We start from the raw sequence: 19645 nt of genomic DNA, 5'->3' as shown, positions 1-19645 counted from the left end.
TAGGCCCCCTTCAGTTCAGAGAGGAATGGTCCCTGGAGTCCCCTTTAGTTCAGACCGTCTTTGAGTTTTTCCTTCCTCCTGCTTACATACTACTCTCTTGGAGGTTCAGGGGAGCACAGCAGCCCCAAGAAAGGCTGCATTTCTGGAGAAAGGAAGATACCTTGTAACCTTAAATTAATGGTTCCTTTTTCTCCAGACCACCAGCCTTAAGTTATATCAATGATGCATAATTTGAAGATGTGTATTATCAAGAACTATTTTAAGGAGAGTTGAAAGGAGCATAGGCCTTGGAAAGTGAAACTTGAGGTCTAGAGGCCTGTTTCAAGTCCCAGAACTACCAGTTACAGGCCACAAAGGCTGAGCCAGCCACTAATATTGCCCGGGACTTCCTTTTCCTACTTGTAAAGCTAAAAATGGTGAAACCTGATTTCACAAGTTTGTTGGTGTAATTGTAATAATTTAGTATGTGGAGTACTTTTAAAACTGTGAAGCCATCTACAAATGCAGGGGTTCATTATTATCGTAGTTATTCTCGATCATCTTCCACCTCCTCAGCTAGCATGTAATGTCAGTAATGTTCTTAAATGTTCAGAGGCAGTGGGTTTCAGTGAATAGGTTAGGGCACTCTCCATTTCCTGTCTCCTTGCTATGGTGAGTGTAGACAGTTCCTCAGGGCCTCTGGGCAGAGAGGCTGGGTAGTGGGATGCTATGCTAGATTCATCGATGCATCTGTTCAGTGGCCTTTCTTTTGGGTCAACATATACCAGGTGTTTGGTAAGTGCTAGAGCAAAATGAACGAAGCATCTTCTGTCCTCAAGAATTTGAGAGCCTAATTGGGAAAACAGCCTTCTAAGCAGTAATGACAATGTCCAGGCAATAATGCCAACCACAGGTGTCCTGGGAGCCCAGATAAAGCGTGATGGTGGCTCCCGCTGGAGCAGAGGTGACTGAATCAGGAAGAGCTTTCTAGACAAAGACATCTGTGGTCACATTCCCCAGTCCCCAGGCTCTAGATGCCTTTCACCCTTTGAGTTCGAGAGTGGGCCAGGACATCCCAGGTATAACTTTGCTTTAGAAGCTTGTGACTCAAAGTATCATCCCTGGGTCTGCAGTGTCAGCATCCCCTGGGAGCTTGTAAAACAGAGAAGACAAGATCACTTCGAATTCTATTTCTGTCTTCCATCTTAGTCATATATGTTCTTCACTTATATCATCATAACATCTGGGGAAATAGGGGATTCTTTAGGGAAGTTTTCATTCTCTGAGTTGTTTTTAGAGCAGTTAGTTGGAAAGAAAGGTACTGTTTCCTATTGAAAGTAGGGGAAGGATGAATTTCCTTTTTGAGTTTTGTTAAGATATCTTCGTGAGGAGGCCTAGGCTTTCTGTTTTATGGGGGTGTATATCAGATGGGGGCCTGAACTAGCCTTTTAACCAATTATTGGCACAGCGGAGGCATCGGCTCTTGTTTTTCTCACTAGGATGGTATCTGAATTTACTGAAAATAACTTGTCTGGTTTACAGGGTGCTGATGACAGAGATTGGTGGTAATTTGGAAAAATCTGATCTGTCCTCATTATTTTTCCTCATGAGGGATTATACTGGCCGAGAAAAGGGAGCCAAGGATAAGGTGAGTTTTCTTTTTCTTGGTTCATGTTCCCAAGAGCCTATCAGAAGGTGGGGGGTGATCTCTAGGGTGTGAAGAGAGGGACGTGGGTCCTTGAAGAGGGAGGCCCAAGCTGGGGGTGAAGGTAGGAAGCGAGAAGAGAAAGGTCTGTTTCTTAATAACATTGATAAGAAGAGAATTGGTTTCTCAATTGAGAGGAAATAGGGTGGCCTTGGGTGTTTCTCTCATCCTTGTATTTTATTCTTATTTCTGTAAAAGTCAGAGGCCTGATTTAGGTATCAGTTTCTCTCCCCCGTTTGACAGACCATCTGGGAGGGTTTGGAAGTCCCATCTGCTCACACTGAGGGCAAACAGGTGGGAAGTACGGGTCCACTCCCGACGGCATCTATTTTCCCCCAGCTAGCTCAAGGCCAGTGTGAAGTCATTAGGCTCCGTGTGGAGATGAGGTGGGGGAAGGTACTTGTGACTCATGTATCCAGGGAATGGCAAAAACAGAGATTCAGGGTTGGAAGCTAGGTAGCAGTCAAGATCTCAGGGATGTTGTAATTGCTGGCAAAGTATTTAAATTCCTCCTGGCCCCATGTGATACTCCTGGCCTAAGGACAGGCCAAGAAAGTCTCAGGTCTTTAGATTATGAAAATATGTTCTTAAAGGACCTGCCTTTGAGGACTCTGGTAAGGTGTGGCTTGAGAATTTCCTCTTGTTCTTTAATCATTGGAGTTTGGTTCCTGAAATCTAGGCAGATAGGGTGACTGGATGTACCCCCAACCATCAAATGCATCAAATGGGAAGGAAAATGAAAAAATAGAACTTCTATTTGGTGTCCCCAAATCAACTTATCTGCCAGTCATTTATATCAATTTCTTGATGATGATTATTAAAAAAAAAAATAAAAAATAGAGCCTCAGTAATCAAATGTTAAACTGAAGGGAAATAAAACCCAAAGCAAAGCCTATTTCTGAAATGTAGTTCTTTCCTAATCTCTTTGGTCCAGGGCAAGTGAGTAGCAATATACCCTAACTTTTAAATTTTGCCCCCTCAGACTTCCTGAGTCAGAATGAGTTGGAATGTCCAGCATTGACTAAAATATTTTAGGAACTTCAGAATTACATCATTGGGATTTTTCTAATAGAAACTTGCCCCCAGCTATCTTCTCTCTTCCTTTTTTAGGAAAGCCCTTAGAGCTTTTCAGTATAATTTCAGCCGGGCCTTTTGGAAGAATGGTACTTTTTTTTTTTATGTTATGTTAGTCACCATACATTACATCATTAGTTTTTGATGTAGTTTTCCATGATTCATTGTTTGCATATAACACCCAATGCTCCATGCAATACGTGCCCTCCTTAATACCCACACCAGGCTACCCCATCCCCTCACCCCCCTCCCCTCTGAAACCCTCAGTTTGATTTCCGGAGTCCATAGTCTCTCATGGTTCCTCTCCCCCTCCGATTTCCCCCCCTTCATTTTTCCCTTCCTTCTCCTAATGTCCTCCATGCTATTCCTTATGTTCCACAGATAAGTGAAACCGTATGATAATTGACTTTCTCTGCTTGACTTATTTCACTTAGCATAATCTCCAGTCCCATCCATGTTGATGCAAAACTTGGGTATTCATCCTTTCTGATGGCTGAGTAATATTCCATTGTATATATGGATCGTGGTACTTCTTGATGACATACAATGGCCCGTGTGTCTATCCCCAACCTAGGTACAAACCTTGTCCACCAAAAGACTTAACCACCTCTTTCTTGATAAAATCCAGGAGTGTAATTTCCTCCTGGCCTTGGAGGGACTATAAACCAGAGAGGTCTGGTTTAGGATCACTGAAGATCATGGAAGGGGCTCCCCTTGTCACATTTTCTTGTGGTTACAAATCACCCAGCCTGAGGTTTGCGTTTGGGGCTTAAGAGTCAGCCTTACTGACATTTTTTCTTGTTGGTTGCTCTCGCAGAGTTTCCTAGATCTCGTGATCGAATTAGAGAAACTTAATCTGATTGCTCCAGATCAATTGGAATTACTAGAGAAATGCCTGAAGAACATCCACAGAGTAGACCTGAAGACAAAAATCCAGAAATACAAGCAGTCAGGTAAGTAGGCCTCTCTCTGGCCTAAGGAAAGTACCCTGTGTATCCTAGGTTCAGTTGGTAAAGACTGATTTGTTGGATGAGTGGAGGGGACACAACCCAGGGTCAACAGCCCCCACGAGCCTGTGGCTAGAGATCACATCCCTTTCCATCTTTCGTATCCCAGATCTGCTGACTTCGTCACCCCATACCTATGATCACAGAGCCTCAGCCCTCTGCAAAACGCTGCCAAGAAGTTCTTAACATTCTAGCCTTCAGGAAATCATCTGCACCCACATTTTCTGCACAGGCTGGCCGCATTGTGGACATGCAGGGCTTTCGAGTGCATGCCGAGCCCTACTGTCTTGCTCCAGTCTTGGGCCTGACCCCCATCTTCTGGGTGGCATCCTGTCACTGGGATCCCCTAGCTGCCCTGTGTGTCCTGAGTTTCACAAAACCTCCTCATGGGAAAGGGTACCTTTGCTCCCTCCATAAAGGGGACCAGACTCACAGTGGCCTTCTGTCTCATGCCACCCTTCCCCCATTGTCTTTTAGATTCAGCCTCAGCATGGGCTCTGTTAGCAGTCCACCACCTCCATAGAGTCACAGCCTAAAGGGCATGTCTGAGACCCAGGGATCTACAGACCCCCCTCCCCCTAGATGACCGATAAAAGATCAAGGGTTGGTGTGGCATTTTTAGTCCTTTCTTAATGACAGTGGGAGAATCATCTGAGCTGATATTTTGAATTTAGTAAGGTAGTTAGGTAAAGTTTAGGGTATTTTGGAAGGTGGATGACTGACTCTGAACTGAGCCATTGTTGACTATTCATTTGACAATAACTTGTAAATCTTAAGTCAATACCTTTCTTCTGCTTACAGCTCAAGGAGCTGGGACAAGTTATATAAATGCACTCCAGGCATCATTCCCAAATTTGAGTCTTAAGGATCCTTCATGTAACTTAAGGGTGAGTCTGGAGCAAATGTACAGAATTCCAGAAACGGTTTCAGAATTTTGATAAAAATATACATATTCTCACAGCATGTACTTCATTTAATGTCTGAAAAAATGTGATAGAAATGTGCATTTGAAAAAATATGTATACCTTCTTATGATTACAAAGCTAACCTGTGTTCATTGAGAGAATTTGGAAAATACAGAGAAATATAAAAGACGTAAAATAAATCACTTCTATCCTACTATGTAAAGATAACCACTGTTAATATCTTGGCAAATTTCCTTCTAGTCTTTTCTCTATGCATGTTTGTGTATCTACACATACAACTGAACATTTTTTTCATTGTTCATTTGTTCTTTAGAAAATTTAGCTTTTTAAATATAAATAAGTAGGACATACTCATGAACAAAAATTTCAAGATGTAATAAAAGAATTTTTAAAGTACGTTTTCTCTTACCTCAGTTCCTTTCCCCACAGGCAGCTGTTAACCATTTTCTTCTGTAAACATCCAGAGATAGTCTATGCACATACCGTATTTCACTTTTGATTTTTTCTTTTTGTACAAATGGTAGAACACTGTGCCCATTGTCCTGAGCTGAGAATTCTTGGAAATTGTTCCATATGAATCATTTGGGACCACCTCTATTTAGTCATTGTTTTTAATGGGTGCATATGGTTCTACTTTCTGAATGTATCACAGTGTGTATAGCCCTTTCTTCTGTTTGTGTATTTAGATCATTTCCAGTCTTTTGTTACTACAATGATTCAAAATAAATATCCTTATATTTACCTCTCTGTGCATTTTCTTGTTATTGAATTTAACGATTTCAGCATTAGTGTTTTTGTTATTGAGTTATATTACTGAGTGAGTGATTTGTGACCATAAATATCACATGGTCCCTTCTGGTTGTTGTGTTATTAAATGGTGCAAAGTATTACCATAATTGTTCTTGGTTAGTTTTTTATCTCAAGAAGTTAATCCTAGTATAATATCCTCATCCACATAAAGGTATGTGGAATTTGTAGTCAGGCCTTAGGTCACAGTGCAATTTCATGGTTAAATTATAAAAGCTTTCATAAACATGTGTGAGGAAAACATTAACTACCCTAGTAATAGAAATAGTTTTATGAAGAATGTGAGCTGTGAGAGATAACCCTGAGCAATAGAATTTCAGAGCTAAAATGAGTATTAGGGATTATATTGTCCAACTGCCTTATTGAACAAATAAGGAAATTTAGGCCTAAAGTACATCAGGTGATTGCCCACCTCTACGGAACACCAGAACTGGGCCCAGTCCACACTCCTTCTTCTATACCATGGTATATTTAATAAGCTACATACCAGTCATGCCATGGCTTATCTGTCATTTTTTTAAAGAATCAAATATACTTCCTTTTTTCCTTCTGAATCTCTGTGGTATTAGGTCATGAAACAAAATTGATTTAGGATTCAGATCCAGATTTTCTGAGCTTTTCCTACTATTGTATATCTAATATAAATTACACTGTCACTCTTGGTTAAAAGCTTGCCATATTTTTACTATTGTCTTTCTATTTTGTTGATGAAAGTAATTATATTCACTGTCTATGAGGCTATTGGGAACCCATGTGCTCTGTATTTAAAGATTTTTTTTTTTTTTTTTTTTTTTTTTTATTTGAGAGAGAGAGAATGAGAGACAGAGAGCATGAGAGGGAGGAGGGTCAGAGGGAGAAGCAGGCTCCCTGCCAAGCAGGGAGCCCGATGCGGGACTCGATCCAGGGACTCCAGGATCATGACCTGAGCCGAAGGCAGTCACTTAACCAACTGAGCCACCCAGGCGCCCTGTGCTCTGTATTTAAATTTCTCCTTTAGTTTGCTGTATTGATCTATGACGCTGATCATTAATTTGTTTAGTAAGCAGACACTGTGGCATACGGATTCAGCAAATTTCTCATAAAATTAGGAGGTAAATACCTGGATGTTAACTCATGCAAGAGTGCAAAGTGCTTTAAAAATTATAGAGACATGAAATGACACATGACACAACATATTATAGAATAAAGAAGTTGTGTCACTCTGCAATACAATGCTTTTTAAAATCTAGCGTTGATTTGATGTTGTATTTCTTTAATAGCTATGTAAATGTGAATGCACATCCATGTGGGGTTCCAAATTCTGTATAGTATCGTCAGCCTCTGGCTAAGTCACTTACTAGTGATAAAAGCAACTTACATGTTTTTCTTTAAGTTAGACACAGAGACTTAGCTACAGACACAGCTTAATGAATAGTATACTTCTCTCTTTTGGCTAGGATAGCTTCAGAGGAGAACTGTCATTTGAGAGCTGAACCTATCAGATGGTTGGCAGTATGTGGTATATGTACTTACAAAGGACCTGTCATCTGAGAAGAGAAAGGGTTGGTTCAATCTTCCATTCTCTGATGAATTTCATTCTAGCCCTCAGAATTGGTAGCTGATTTTTCTTTCTTTTTTTTTTTGGTAGCTGATATTTAAGAACCAAGCCCACATGTGGCTTATGTGCAGCTAGGCATTATAGAAACACAGTAACTAGACGTTATAGAAAAATAATAATATGCTAGCACTGTGCTAAGTGCTTTGTGTACATTTACTCTTCACAAGAAATGATTAAGATAGCTACTATTATTATCCTCATTTTGAAGATAAAGAAACAGACATGGAGGTTAAATAACTTGCTCAAGTTTACACACTTAGTGGCAGAATCAGGATTCATAGCCAGGTTTGTCTGGGCTAGAACTCCCCACTGTCTTTTTTTTTTTTTGAGTATAGTTGCTACAGAAACGTTACCTTAGTTTCAGATGTACAACATAGTGGTTTGACAAGTTTATACATCATGTTGTGTTTACCACAAGTGTAGCTACATCATCTGTCACCATACAAGTTAATATCATTGACTATATTCCTTATGCTGTGCCTTTTATTCCTGTGACTTATTCACTCCATAACTGGAAGCCTTCAACCCTTTTGCCCATCCTCCCACCCCCCTCCCCTCTGGCAACCATCAGTTTGTTCTCTGTATTTATAGGTCTGATTCTGCTTGTTTGTTTATTCTTTTTTTTTTTTAAGATTCCCCATATGAGTGGTATTTGTCTTTTTCAGTCTGACTTATTTCACTTAGCATAATACTTTCTAGGTCCATCCATGTTGTCGCAAATGGCACAGTCTCCTCCTTTTTTGTGGCTGCATAATATTCCATTACAGATCTATAACATCCCATATATATACCATTCCAATATTTATAATATGTTACATATATATGGTATATATACGTATGTTATCCATATCTGTTCTTTATTGACAGGCACTTAGGTTGCTTCCATATCTTTGCTTTTGTAAATAATTCTACAATAAACATGGGGTACGTGTATCTTTTTGAATTAGTGTTTTATATTCTTTGGATAAGTACCTAGTAGTGGAATTAACTAGATTAAATAGTATTTCTATTTTTAACTTTTTGACGAGCCTCCTCCATACTGTTTTCCACAGTGGCTGAACAAATTTACATTCCCACCGACAGTGCCCAAGAGTTCCTTTTTCTCCACATGCTCGCCAACACTTTAGAACTCTCATTCCTAATCATACCGTGCATTGCCTCTGTGTTGAAGGATCAGGTGGAATGTCAACCTGATGTTCCAACAGCTTGTTCTGCCTTGGAGCTCTTATAGCAACTCTACAATACCATAACATTGGATTTTACTGAGCGTTTTCAAACATCCTAACAAGCTAATTTAGCATATTGCGTGTTCATTGTATTTTCGCTTTTTAAAAAGAAGAGTTGCCTTGTTCTTTGGCTCTAGAATATGGGATTTATGGCGTTAACTGCTCTTGCTATTCGTCTTTAGATAATTTAACTGTGAACGTGATACTTTTATTTTTTTCCTGGTAAGGATTCTATTGAGATATTTAAAGAGGTGTGATATAAAGTGCCTCCGAAAAAAACTAACAGGGGATATGACCTTATTCTTTATATTTGAAGCTCCAGAATGGGAGAAGTAAAGAACAAAGACTCAATGTGGGACAACTTGACCTTCAAAGTAAGGCCAATTTTTCTTTATATTCATTCTTTATAAATGCTTGATAACTCAAGTACATATTGTTGCATTTTTGGAGTTGGCCATTTCCTTTACATGTTTTGATTAAGCTCTCAAAATAAATAGCAGTTAAATTCTTAAAATGTAGCCACTGGCGTTTCTAATTATTTAATGAATTAGCTTATTTGAATGTAAATACCTCCTACTCCATCAGCTGCATCATCTTGGATATATTTTTAAGAGATGTGCTATTTATTCCTGAAGTGGAACTATAACCAGGCTATGTTAAACATTAATCTAGCCATGATAATGAATCCTGTTAAACCAAGTATCTGGCAGCAGGAAGAAGAAAGGTTACTAGGATATTGTTTTATCCTCATTTTTTTTAAATGATTTTATTTATTTATTTGTCAGAGAGAGCACAAGCAGGGGGAGCGGCAGGCACAGGGAGAAGCAGGCTCCCCGCTGAGCAAGGAGCCTGATGTGGGACTCGATCCCAGGAGCCTGGGATCATGACCTGAGCCAAAGGCAGACGCTTAACCGACTGAGCCACCCAGGCGTCCCTGTTTTATAGCTCATTTAATAAATCTACAGAGGACACCTCTACAGATGACATCCCCTTACTCCTAAAAAGAAAGAAAAAAATAGAATAAAAAACTAGTCATTTCAACCCCATACGATCTCTCTCTTATCTCTTAAAACATCAGCACTTGATCCCATAAGATCATTTTTAAAGATTTTTATTTATTTATTTAACAGAGATAGAGAGCACAAGTAGGCAGAGCGGCAGACAGAGGGAGAGGGAGAAGCAGACTCCCCGCCGAGCAGGGAGCCCGATGCGGGGCCGACCCCAGGACCCTGGGATCATGACCCGAGCGGAAGGCTTAACCGACTGAGCCACCCAGGCGCCCCCATAAGATCATTTTTAAAAAGTGTATTTCTTTTTTTAAAAAAAGATTTTATTTATTTATTTATATATTTGTTTATTTATTTGACAGAGAGACACAGCGAGAGAGGGAACACAAGCAGGGGGAATGGGGGAGGGAGAGGCAGGCCTCCCGCCGAGCAGGGAGCCCGATGCGGGGCTCGATCCCAGGACCCTGGGATCATGACCTGAGCCGACTGAGCCACCCAAGCGCCTCGAAAAGTGTATTTCTTTTGCTTGTCTCTCATCCTCCTTGAAGTGAAGGCTGAGACTTGGTCTCATACTGTATTGGAGCGGATTGTGCCTCAGCACTTCTGGAGGCAGGGATCGGTAGGCAGCGAGGGAGGTCTCAGTCTTCCCTGAGGGGCTTGCAATTTGTCCCGCATGCAGTGGCGATCGTGAATGTTCCCAGTAGAGCAGTGGCCCATTGGGAGCCTTCTTTGTGTGGCAGGCCCCTTGCCAAAATCTTCTGAGTCAGCCTCCATGCTGTCTGCCTGCTCCTAGAAACCGAGAAGCATTTCGCCCAGATTCGCCAGATGGTACTGCTCATGCCTGTCATTCCCTACCTAGTCTTCTGCTCTCCAGCAAAAGCTACCGAGAAGTGAATTTATTCCTGAAGTGACAGCATGTTTCTCAAAACACTGGTGAGGTGGTGAGAATTAGCATTCTGAAAGCTGTTTAAAAGGAAAACAGGAGACCTGGTAGATTTGGATAGGAATGAAAAACAGTTGGTGTTCTTTCCATAGCGCACCCCGATGGCAGGTTTCTCCTTAATTGTAATGATACTGGGTGTTACATGCAACTGATGAATTACTAAACTCTACATCTGAAACTAATGATATACTCTCTGTTGGCTAATTGAATTTAAATTAGAAAAAATGTAATGATACAGGTGAGATGGGTAAGGCTCCCAGCACCAGTGGTGATCCTTCAGAGAGCTAGGGACCTGCTTTTGCCTAGACCTGGTTTATTGGCTAGTAAAGAAAAAAGTGTTTGGGGGGCCTGGGTGGCTCAGTTGGTTAAGCGACTGCCTTCAGCTCAGGTCATGATCCTGGAGTCCCGGGATCGAGTCCCACATCGGGCTCCCTGCTCGGCGGGGAGCCTGCTTCTCCCTCTGACCCTCCTCCATCTCGTGCTCTCTCTCTCTGTCTCATTCTCTCTCTCAAGTAAATAAATAAAATCTTAAAAAAAAAAAAAAAAGAAAAAGAAAAAAGTGTTTGTATTAGTTTGTATTAATTATAAAAAACCAATAGATTTTGACTGGATGATGATGATGTTGATCACTATCATTTATTAAGCTCTTACTAAGTGCCTTAACCCAAGATAGGCATAATACATAGATTATTTTGTGTGTTTTTTTTATTCTGTTAATCCATGATTGCTTAAATACAAAATGAAAAAGAGAAATTTCCTTTTAATCCCAAGTATCAGATGACCACTGTTAACATTTGATTTATATACCTCTAGACTCTTATTTTTAAGCATATATATGTGTAAGCATATGCACACAAATACGTATTTTTAAGTATGTGGGATTAATATTATCCATGTTATTCAATAACCCATTTTCACTTAATATACCCTGCATATCTTTTCATGTCAAATACATAAAGATCTTTCTTATCTTTTTTAACATGTATAGTATCCATTATGTGTACCACGATTTATTTAGCCAGTTTCATGTTGGTGGATTTTTAAGTATTTTTCTAGTTTGAGGCCATTATAAACAATTATTCGGTAGATATTTTTGCATACTTGCTCTATTAGTTCCTTAGGATAAATTTCTAGAAGCAGAATGTTGGTTTAGAAAGTATTGCCAGGGGGCGCCTGGGTGGCTCAGTTGGTTAAGCGGCTGCCTTCGGTTCAGGTCATGATCCTGGAGTCCCAGGATTGAGTCCCACATCGGGCTCCCTGCTCAGCAGGGGGTCTGCTTCTCTCTCTGACCCTCCTCTCTCTCATGCTCTCTCTCTCTCAATAAATAAATAAAAATCTTAAAAAAAAAAAAAGAAGGTATTGCCAGTTGTCCTTTAGAAAGACTGTTTCTTTTTTTTTTTAATATTTTATTTTTTTGAAGTAATCCCCACACCCGATGTGGGGCTTGAATTTACAACCCCAAGATCAAGAGTCACATGCTCTACTGACCGAGCCAGCCAGGTGCCCCTAAAAAGCTATTTCAGCTTACTTACTTACAGAAAGTACTCATTTCCCCCAAACCTTACAAATACTGGCATTGTCTTTGCTTGTCTTTAGACATTCTCATTTTTGTAACAATCTTATAAGGTAGATGTTGGTATGTTCATCTTTGGGATTTAAAAACAAAACACAACGAAACACCCTGAGACTTTAGGAGGAACCTTGCCTAAGATCACAGAGCTCCTCGGTGATGGTGCTGGGGTTTGAGCCAGCCATTTATGGCTTCAAAGCTGGTGCCTTCTCCACCTCTCTGAGCTAATAAAGTCGCTTTTAACTAATGTTATTGGCTTTAGGCTCATCTACATTTGCTAGGCTCACTGTCCTCTATCTTGCCATTGCCATTTTATTTTATGACCTCTGAATATCACTGGACTAAGAAAACATGGCCATCTGTTGCACCAGTGACAAATATAAGTAAATTTTCCCTTCTCTGCAGTCTCTTAAGGCTGCCCCTCTAGGTGCTGCCCACGGTTTCAGCATAGGGAAGAAAGCTATCGATATTGTTGGGTGGTGAGGTTATTGGATTCTCTGTATCTGTTTAAAAATTCATCAAGTCACCCGGTCCTCGCCTGGAGAAGGGCAAGGGAGAGCCCTTTTCCCCTTGCTCTTTAAGCAGTTTTTCTACCTACCCCCTGCACGGCATGGGGACTTGTGTTTTCTTATCAATTAGGTTCTTCAGTGGGTGGTTGGAACCATGGGGCTGAGTAGAGCAAAAAAGAGATAGTAAGGGGAAGAAAATAAGGGAAGAAAACAGCTGAGAAATAAAGAAACCCAGACAGCATGGGAGTGGGCTCAGTTCTCCTTCAGCTTTGTAAATGATTTTTCTCTCATCCCCCAGGAGAATCAGTGAAGGCATCCATCCAGGAATCGGGAGCATTTCTACCGCGGGTACAGAATAAATGATCTGATTTGGTATTGTACTGTATGCACAGTATCTGTGGAGAACACTGGCTGCTTTAAGATATCTGTCCGTTAATAATTCTCTGGGACAAGAATAGGATGCTGAGAGCGCCATTCTCCTGGGAACTCTCCTAACGAGGAACTTGGATAGAGCCAAGAGAAAAATGTTGATGTGGATTGCATTCGTGAACTTTGGAATGTGGGAAAATTCCAGAGCGGCAGTTCTCCTCTCAGCTGAGTGATTGCTGAATGTATTCGTAAGCAGTTCATGCTGAACCTCGACTTGCTCTGGCTTCTTTTTTAAAGGCTGAAACCCCTTCTCCATAAGGAGGCAATAGAAGGCCTCCTTTTGTACTGGTTTGGAAAGATACCACTTGTATAAGCTCAGGTTACTGTAGAAACATATGACCCATCCTTTCTCTCAGCTTTAAATTGTCTTCATCCTGCAGAGCTCAATCATGTGTAACGAGACTGTGATTTTCATTAAAATTAAAAACCGAGACAGCTTGTCTTCAGCACATTACCTAAATAGAGAAAAAATGTGAAATTAATGGGAAATGTCAGCTATGGTGACTTCAGGCTGTCTATTGCATGCATGACTCACCTGGCAACAGGAAGTTTGAGGAAATCCAAAAGAAAAGATGGTGTATGTGTGGGACCTTATGGAAACAGAGCAATGTCCAGAGTTTTTAACAATCCCTGCTTTCCTTTCCAGCACATACCAGAAGAGAGATACAGGATGCAGAGCAAGCCCCTAGGAATCTGCCTGATAATCGATTGCATTGGCAATGCCATAGGTAGGTATGGATGCTGCGGATTAACTGATGCCCCACGGTGAGGTCACGGTGAGCCCAGACAAGCTGTGTTCATCAGTGATCAACACTACCTGTTACAACAAACCGCTGCGGAAGCCTATGGCTTCACATAGCGAGGGGTGCTTTCTCACTCATGTCACAGCCTAGTGTGCATTGGGCTGGAGTGAGCTTCGTTCCATGTGATCAGTCAGTGACTTCATCATCTGAAACCTTGGGGTTTTCCACAGGATCCTCTGTATCTGGCTGGTGGATGAAGGAAGTGCGTGGAGGATCTCACAAGAAATTTTAGGGACCAGTCTCGAAAGTGAGGTGCATCATTTCCATCCACATTCCATTGGTCGAACTCACTCCTGGGGCCCCACCTAACTGCAGTAGACAAGGAACTCAGCCTGGCTGCATGCCAGGAAGGAAAGGGAAGGGGATTTGGGGAGTACAAAGCATTGTTTCTGGTACAATGGTGTGATTGGCCGAAAGTTGGGGAGCTTCAGTCTTGCTTTTTCATGCTGGATGCTGCGGCAGGGAGGGGTCCTGGGATCCAGAGTGGGGTTTAAAATGGAAGGCTTTCTGGCTTCGGTGTTCTCAGATGTCCCATCATTTCATATAGCTAGACTATGAAAGCTTTTCTGGGGAAAAATTAAAAAATATTGTAAATGTGTGTTCACTCGGAGGCAGTGTGTTACTTAGTTCTGCCACACTGTCCTTGGGTTGTGTGCTACTGTTGTTTGGATCTGGACTGATTCTCTTGCTCAATTGTTGTTGGATGTCCTATTCAAACTGAATCAATCACTGGTGGTGCGTCAGAGAGAATAAGAATCTCATTGTGAAAGAGCATGTTTAATTATTTATCTCTTCCTCCGAAGGGTTGATCATCACATTTCCACAGTTTTCTTGCTTTTCAGAATTCTTGGAATGAGTCAGATCTGTCTTTTAGGCTCACTTAAAATGTTACCATGGTCAGTTGTATGGGACGAGAATTTAAGAGAAGGTCAAATTAGCAAATATTAGGTTGAATTTCCCAGGACTTCAGATATGATCTCATTTTTCTCATGTCCTATTTCTGGTTAGATGTGAGACATGCTGTCTCCTCAGCTATGGATAAGTGTCTTTTCTCTCTTAGCCATTAGTACCGATATAAGAATGAGAAAATATTTCCTCAATGAGTAACTTCCTGCTTTAAAAGAGAGTATTTGTCTTCCACTTTCTATTATAATCAGTTTTGTTTCATTCGTGCAGTTCCCAACTGCAGGATGTATATCTGTTGTATGAAGAGAATCATAAAGCCATGACCTGCTGTGAATTTGTGACTAAAACCCAGTGTCTGTGTTTACTTCCCTTGCTGAGTTACGGGCCTCTTGTGTGCCAGGATTGAATGTGTATTTGTGTTTTCCTGTATTATAGGAGCATGGTCAGAGTTGTGTCCTGGAATATGACTGTGTGGGTTTGAATCATGGCTCTGCCATGTCCTGGCATGTGACTTTGGACAATTTTCCTAGCCTCTGTAAGCCTCAGTTTCTCTTCTTCTTTTTTTTATTTTTTAAAGATTTGAGAGAGAGAGAGAGAGCGAAAGCGCACGCGCACGTGTGCACACAAGTTGGGGGAGGGGCAGAGGAGCAAATCTTCAAGCAGACTCCCTCCTGAGCGCAGAGGCTGACCTGTGGACTTGATCCCATGACCCATGAGATCATGACCCATGAGATCATGACTTGAACGGAAACCAAGAGCGGGACACTTAACTGACTGCACCACCCAGGTCCCCCTCAATTTCTCTTCTATAAAATGGTTAGATAACAGGACCTACCTCTTGGGGAGGCTGGGAGAAGTGAATGAATTCACACTTGTAAAGGGCTTAGAGCCCATACATTACTATTTCTACAGCAAAATGAATGGATATTCACACTAAGTGGAATAAAGACTATCAATAGCCTCTCATCGGTTTAGGAAAGGTTTTGCCACAAAATGAATCAGGGAAAAGAACTTAAGGTTTTCAGAGCTTTTGGGGTTTCTGAATTGTGGATAAGGAGTTGCAGATACATGGAAGAGTACTTTGAGGTTGCCTGAGGGACCCTACGAGCATCTTTGGCGTGCAATAGACAGGTTTATTATTGATATTGTTTTCTTCTAAGAAAAGCTAGTCCAGAAGGAATTACTAGTAACCATTTGTATTTAAAAAGAAGATAATCTAGGGGCGCCTGGGTGGCTCAATCGTTAAGCGTCTGCCTTCGGCTCAGGTCATGATTCCGGGGTCTGGGATCGAGCCCCTAGTCGGGCTCCCCGCTTGGCGGGAAGCCCGCTTCTCCCTCTCCCACTCCCCCTGCTTGTGTTCCCTCTCTGGCTGTGTCTCTCTCTGTCAAATAAATAAATAAAATCTTTTAAAAAAAATAAAAAGAAGATCTCTAAACAGTAGTTCATAAGTTTGAGTGAATGTAGGTTGTCCATTAAAATCCCTTGGTTGGTCTAGGGAAACAAATGAAGAGTCGGACTTCTACAAAGCTGACTCTACCACCCACTTCCTAACTCACTCATTCTTCTGTCCTTGTTTATGATCATCCCCCTACTTGGCGGGGGGCCTCCCCTTTCTTCTGGTTTGTCAGGCCCCTGCCTGAATTATACCTTTACTACAGTCTCATCTCCAGGTGTCTCAGACTGCACGGACGGCCCCTCCTTTGACCGCTTATTGTACCTAAAATCCCACTGTACTGTGTGACATGTCAGTCATTGTTTTGTGCATATTTATAAGCTCCCCAACTAGATGATAGGCTCCTGGAAGGGCAGGTACCTCATCTGTATTTCCCAACATGAAATACAGTGTTTCTGCAACATAGGGAGAGGAACTTTTTAAAACATGAGTTTTGGAGTCAAGGGAATTTGAGAAATGATGAATAGTTTGTTCCTCCTTTGGAGATTTGCATATTGGTCTTAAAGACTGAGCAGTCCTCCTGTAAAGAAGCTTAAGTCTTAACATTACATTTCACATTTATGTTTGACTTCAGAACTCCCCTTCTCACTAAGAATATCCTGCCAACTGTGTTCCATTTGTATATCTTTTTTTAAAAAATATTTTATTTTTTTATTTGTCAGAGAGAGAGAGAGAGAGCACACAAGCAGGGGGAAGCAGTAGAGGGAGAGGGAGAAGCAGGTTTCCTGCTAAGCAGGGAGTCCGACTCAGGGCCCAGGACCCTGGGATCATGACCCGAGCCGAAGGCAGCCACTTAACCGACTGAGCCACGCAGGCGCCCCCATTTGTATGCTTTATTATAATTAGAACTGGGCTCATACAAGGTGCTCATTAAGTAGTGGTAAATAGACTGATGAAACACTCCCTCCTTCTTATTCTATACATTGATTTAATGGACTTCTTTTTATAGATTGTGGCAAGATTAATGCAAACTCATTTTATTTTAAGATTTTATTTTTAAGTAAACTCTACACCCCAGGTGGGCCTTGACCTCATGATCACATGCTCTACTGACTGAGCCAACCAGGCACCCCAATGTGAGCTCATTTTAGAGGAAAACAAATTCTAAATGAATGGCTTCATGACTTTTTACTGTGTATAGCTTTTTTTGGATTTCATCTCAATTACCCCCAAACCTGTGGGTGGTGCTGACCCTAGCTCTTGTCCTAACTGCAAGGCCACATGAAAACTCATCATTTTGGGAAGTTGAGGTTTACAGAGATAGGGCTGGTTCAGGCGTGGGGTTTCCAGGGCGGGTGGAAGGAGAAGTGTGACTTCTGCAGTCATTGAAGTTTTATTTTCCAAACTCAGCATCCAAGTTTTTCTTCCCCTATTTGAGGGAAATGACAAGGCAGCTCCTGTGATAAATGGGACACAGAATCTGACTGCTCCCAGTGCATCTCAATGTAGGCTAGAGAGACTTCCTGTGGAGGTCCCTTCTAAGGAGAAACTTCCATGAGAGAGATGCGCTACAGGCTCCATGATTTGTGGTGAAATGGCTGCCTTTCTTTTCTTTTCTTTCTTTTTAAGATTTTATTTATTTATTTGACAGAGAGAGACACAGTGAGAGAGGGAACACAAGCAGGGAGAGGGGCAGAAGGAGAAGCAGACTCCCCCACAGAGCAGGGGGCCTGATGCTGCGGGGTTCGATCCCAGGACCCCGAGATCACAACCTGAGCTGAAGGCAGACGCTTAACCAACTGAGCCACCCAGGCGTCCCTGCCTTTATTTTCTTTAAAATTAATATCTGACATTTGAGTAAGCACTCATAGTTGCAAAGTGTCTTTACAGACATCTCCCCTGATCCTCACAGGCACCTTTTGAAGAACATGGTCTAGGCATTAGTATTAATCACATTAATTACAGATGAATAAGCTAAGACCGTTAATTTGTTCAAACTCACACCATCATTACTCCCTGGATCTTATAAATCAGACCGGGCTATACCCATGTTCTTGCTGGCCCAAGAAAGGAAGTTGCAAATGCCAGCTAGCATCAGCCCTCCCTAACTGATAGAGGAAAGAGGTGACATTATGGGAAATCTTGACTATGATGACTTCCGGCTGTGTCTCCTGAGGTGACTGGGCGGCCAGAGGCTCCATCTTGGTCTGAGGTCCCTCCAGATTTGCTGTTCTTACTGGCTTTGGGGGACATGTCACGTTTTTGGCTTCACCTCCCCTTTATTCTTCTTTCTCCTGTCCTATTAGGGAAGCACTTCCTGCCCCAGACATCAGATTCCCATCCCCTTCCTAGCCCCTCTGTCGGCGTAAGTTAGTTTTTCCAGGACCAGGCAAGGCTCAGACCCAGCAGATAGGTAGAGGAGCCAGGATTGGAACTCAGATCTCGTGATTCCAAGACAGGTTCCTCTTTGGCTGGCGCCATGCAGCTGCCTGCTCACTGTTGTGTGACATGCCCCACTCTGGCCGGAACCCACAGGGAACCCAGAACAAGGAAAGAGATGGAAGGCACGGGACAGCCCTTGTTCTGTCCCTGACCCCGGCATACCACCTCGGAAAGACAGACTATGGCTTTGCTTCGAGGCCTTTGATAAGGGAGGAAATCTATCAGTGAGGAGAGGGTTTTGAGGGAAGTGAGTCAGTCTGGGGGAAGTAAACAATAGCTTTGAGTCTGGTGTTTCCCTGTTTGCTTCTGCCCCCTGGAGGAAAGAATACGCCATGACATGAGAGTTCTCGAAGACTTGGGAATCCAGCAGTAGTGATGGAACTGGGGTCCTTGTCTGGATGCTCTTTGTCCAGTCCTGTGTTCCAACCTGGGCGCAGTACTGGGAATGGAAGGCTTGCCTACACCTGCTGAGGTGAAGGCCAGGGGGCAGTGCTGGTGGGCTTTTTCTACCACACTGAGATCCTGTGGGGATGAGTGAGCTCCTATTAGCTTCTCCAGCAACCTGTGTATCATGTCCTTCATTTCCCTCACAGTATTTATTTATCATAGGGTTTTCAGGAGATTAGCACCTTCTTTATATCTCTCCATTATTATGTGATATATAATTCTTTTTTTTTTCACCCTTACCTCTGGGCCAGACGAAAAGGACGTAGCCCAACTACATCCTTAAGTAATGGTCATTATCATTCCCTTTTCCTGATTTATCTGGTGAATTATTTATCTAATAATGTGTACAAATCACTCCAAAATTTAGTGGCTTAAAATAACAATATTAATTTATTTATATCTCTCACAGTTTCTGTGGAGCAGGGATTTAGGGGTAGCTTAGCTGGGCTGTTCTGGCCCAGAGTCTCTTGGCAGATTGTGGTCAGATTTCAGCTAGGGTCATCCAAAGGCTTGACTGGGATTGAAGGATCCTCTCAGGTGGCTCACTCATGCGGCTGTGAAGTTGGTGCAAGGCCTTAGTTCTTCTTCATGTGAGCTTCTCCACAAGACTGCTTGAGTGTTCTCATGACATGGTGACTGGCTCCCCGCAGAGTGAGCTGTTCAAAAGAGAGAAAGAGCCAGGTAGAGGCTGTATCCTTTTTATGATCTAGCTTTGGAAGTCACATAGTATCCCTTTTGCCCTATTCATTAGAAATGAGTTACCAAGCATGGTCCACATTCAAGGGGAAGGGAATTACACTCTTTTTAAGGAAGGAGTGTCAAAGAATTTGCGGACGTATTTAAAACTGCCATATCTGGTAGATGTGGGGCCACGA

The 19645-nt window shown here is 42.0% G+C and overlaps 1 protein-coding gene across 7 annotated transcripts in view; it reads left to right on the top strand.

Moving 5' to 3' along the window:
• The window catches only part of CFLAR (CASP8 and FADD like apoptosis regulator), a 57396-nt gene that overhangs the window by 17557 nt on the left and 20194 nt on the right, over positions 1-19645 (top strand). For all 7 annotated transcript variants that reach the window (XM_035007396.1, XM_035007395.1, XM_035007399.1 and 4 more), the window contains exons 3-8: positions 1522-1627; positions 3576-3711; positions 4567-4652; positions 8638-8695; positions 12649-12698; positions 13426-13507. In XM_035007396.1, coding sequence (XP_034863287.1) covers positions 1522-1627; positions 3576-3711; positions 4567-4652; positions 8638-8695; positions 12649-12698; positions 13426-13507 — 518 coding nt within the window. The remainder of the gene's footprint in view (positions 1-1521; positions 1628-3575; positions 3712-4566; positions 4653-8637; positions 8696-12648; positions 12699-13425; positions 13508-19645) is intronic.

The sequence above is a fragment of the Mirounga leonina genome, unplaced genomic scaffold (assembly GCF_011800145.1).
Source record: "Mirounga leonina isolate KUSES-001 unplaced genomic scaffold, KU_Mleo_1.0 Mir_151, whole genome shotgun sequence".
Classification (NCBI taxonomy): domain Eukaryota; kingdom Metazoa; phylum Chordata; class Mammalia; order Carnivora; family Phocidae; genus Mirounga; species Mirounga leonina.
This window is presented reverse-complemented; position numbering and strand designations above follow the sequence as displayed.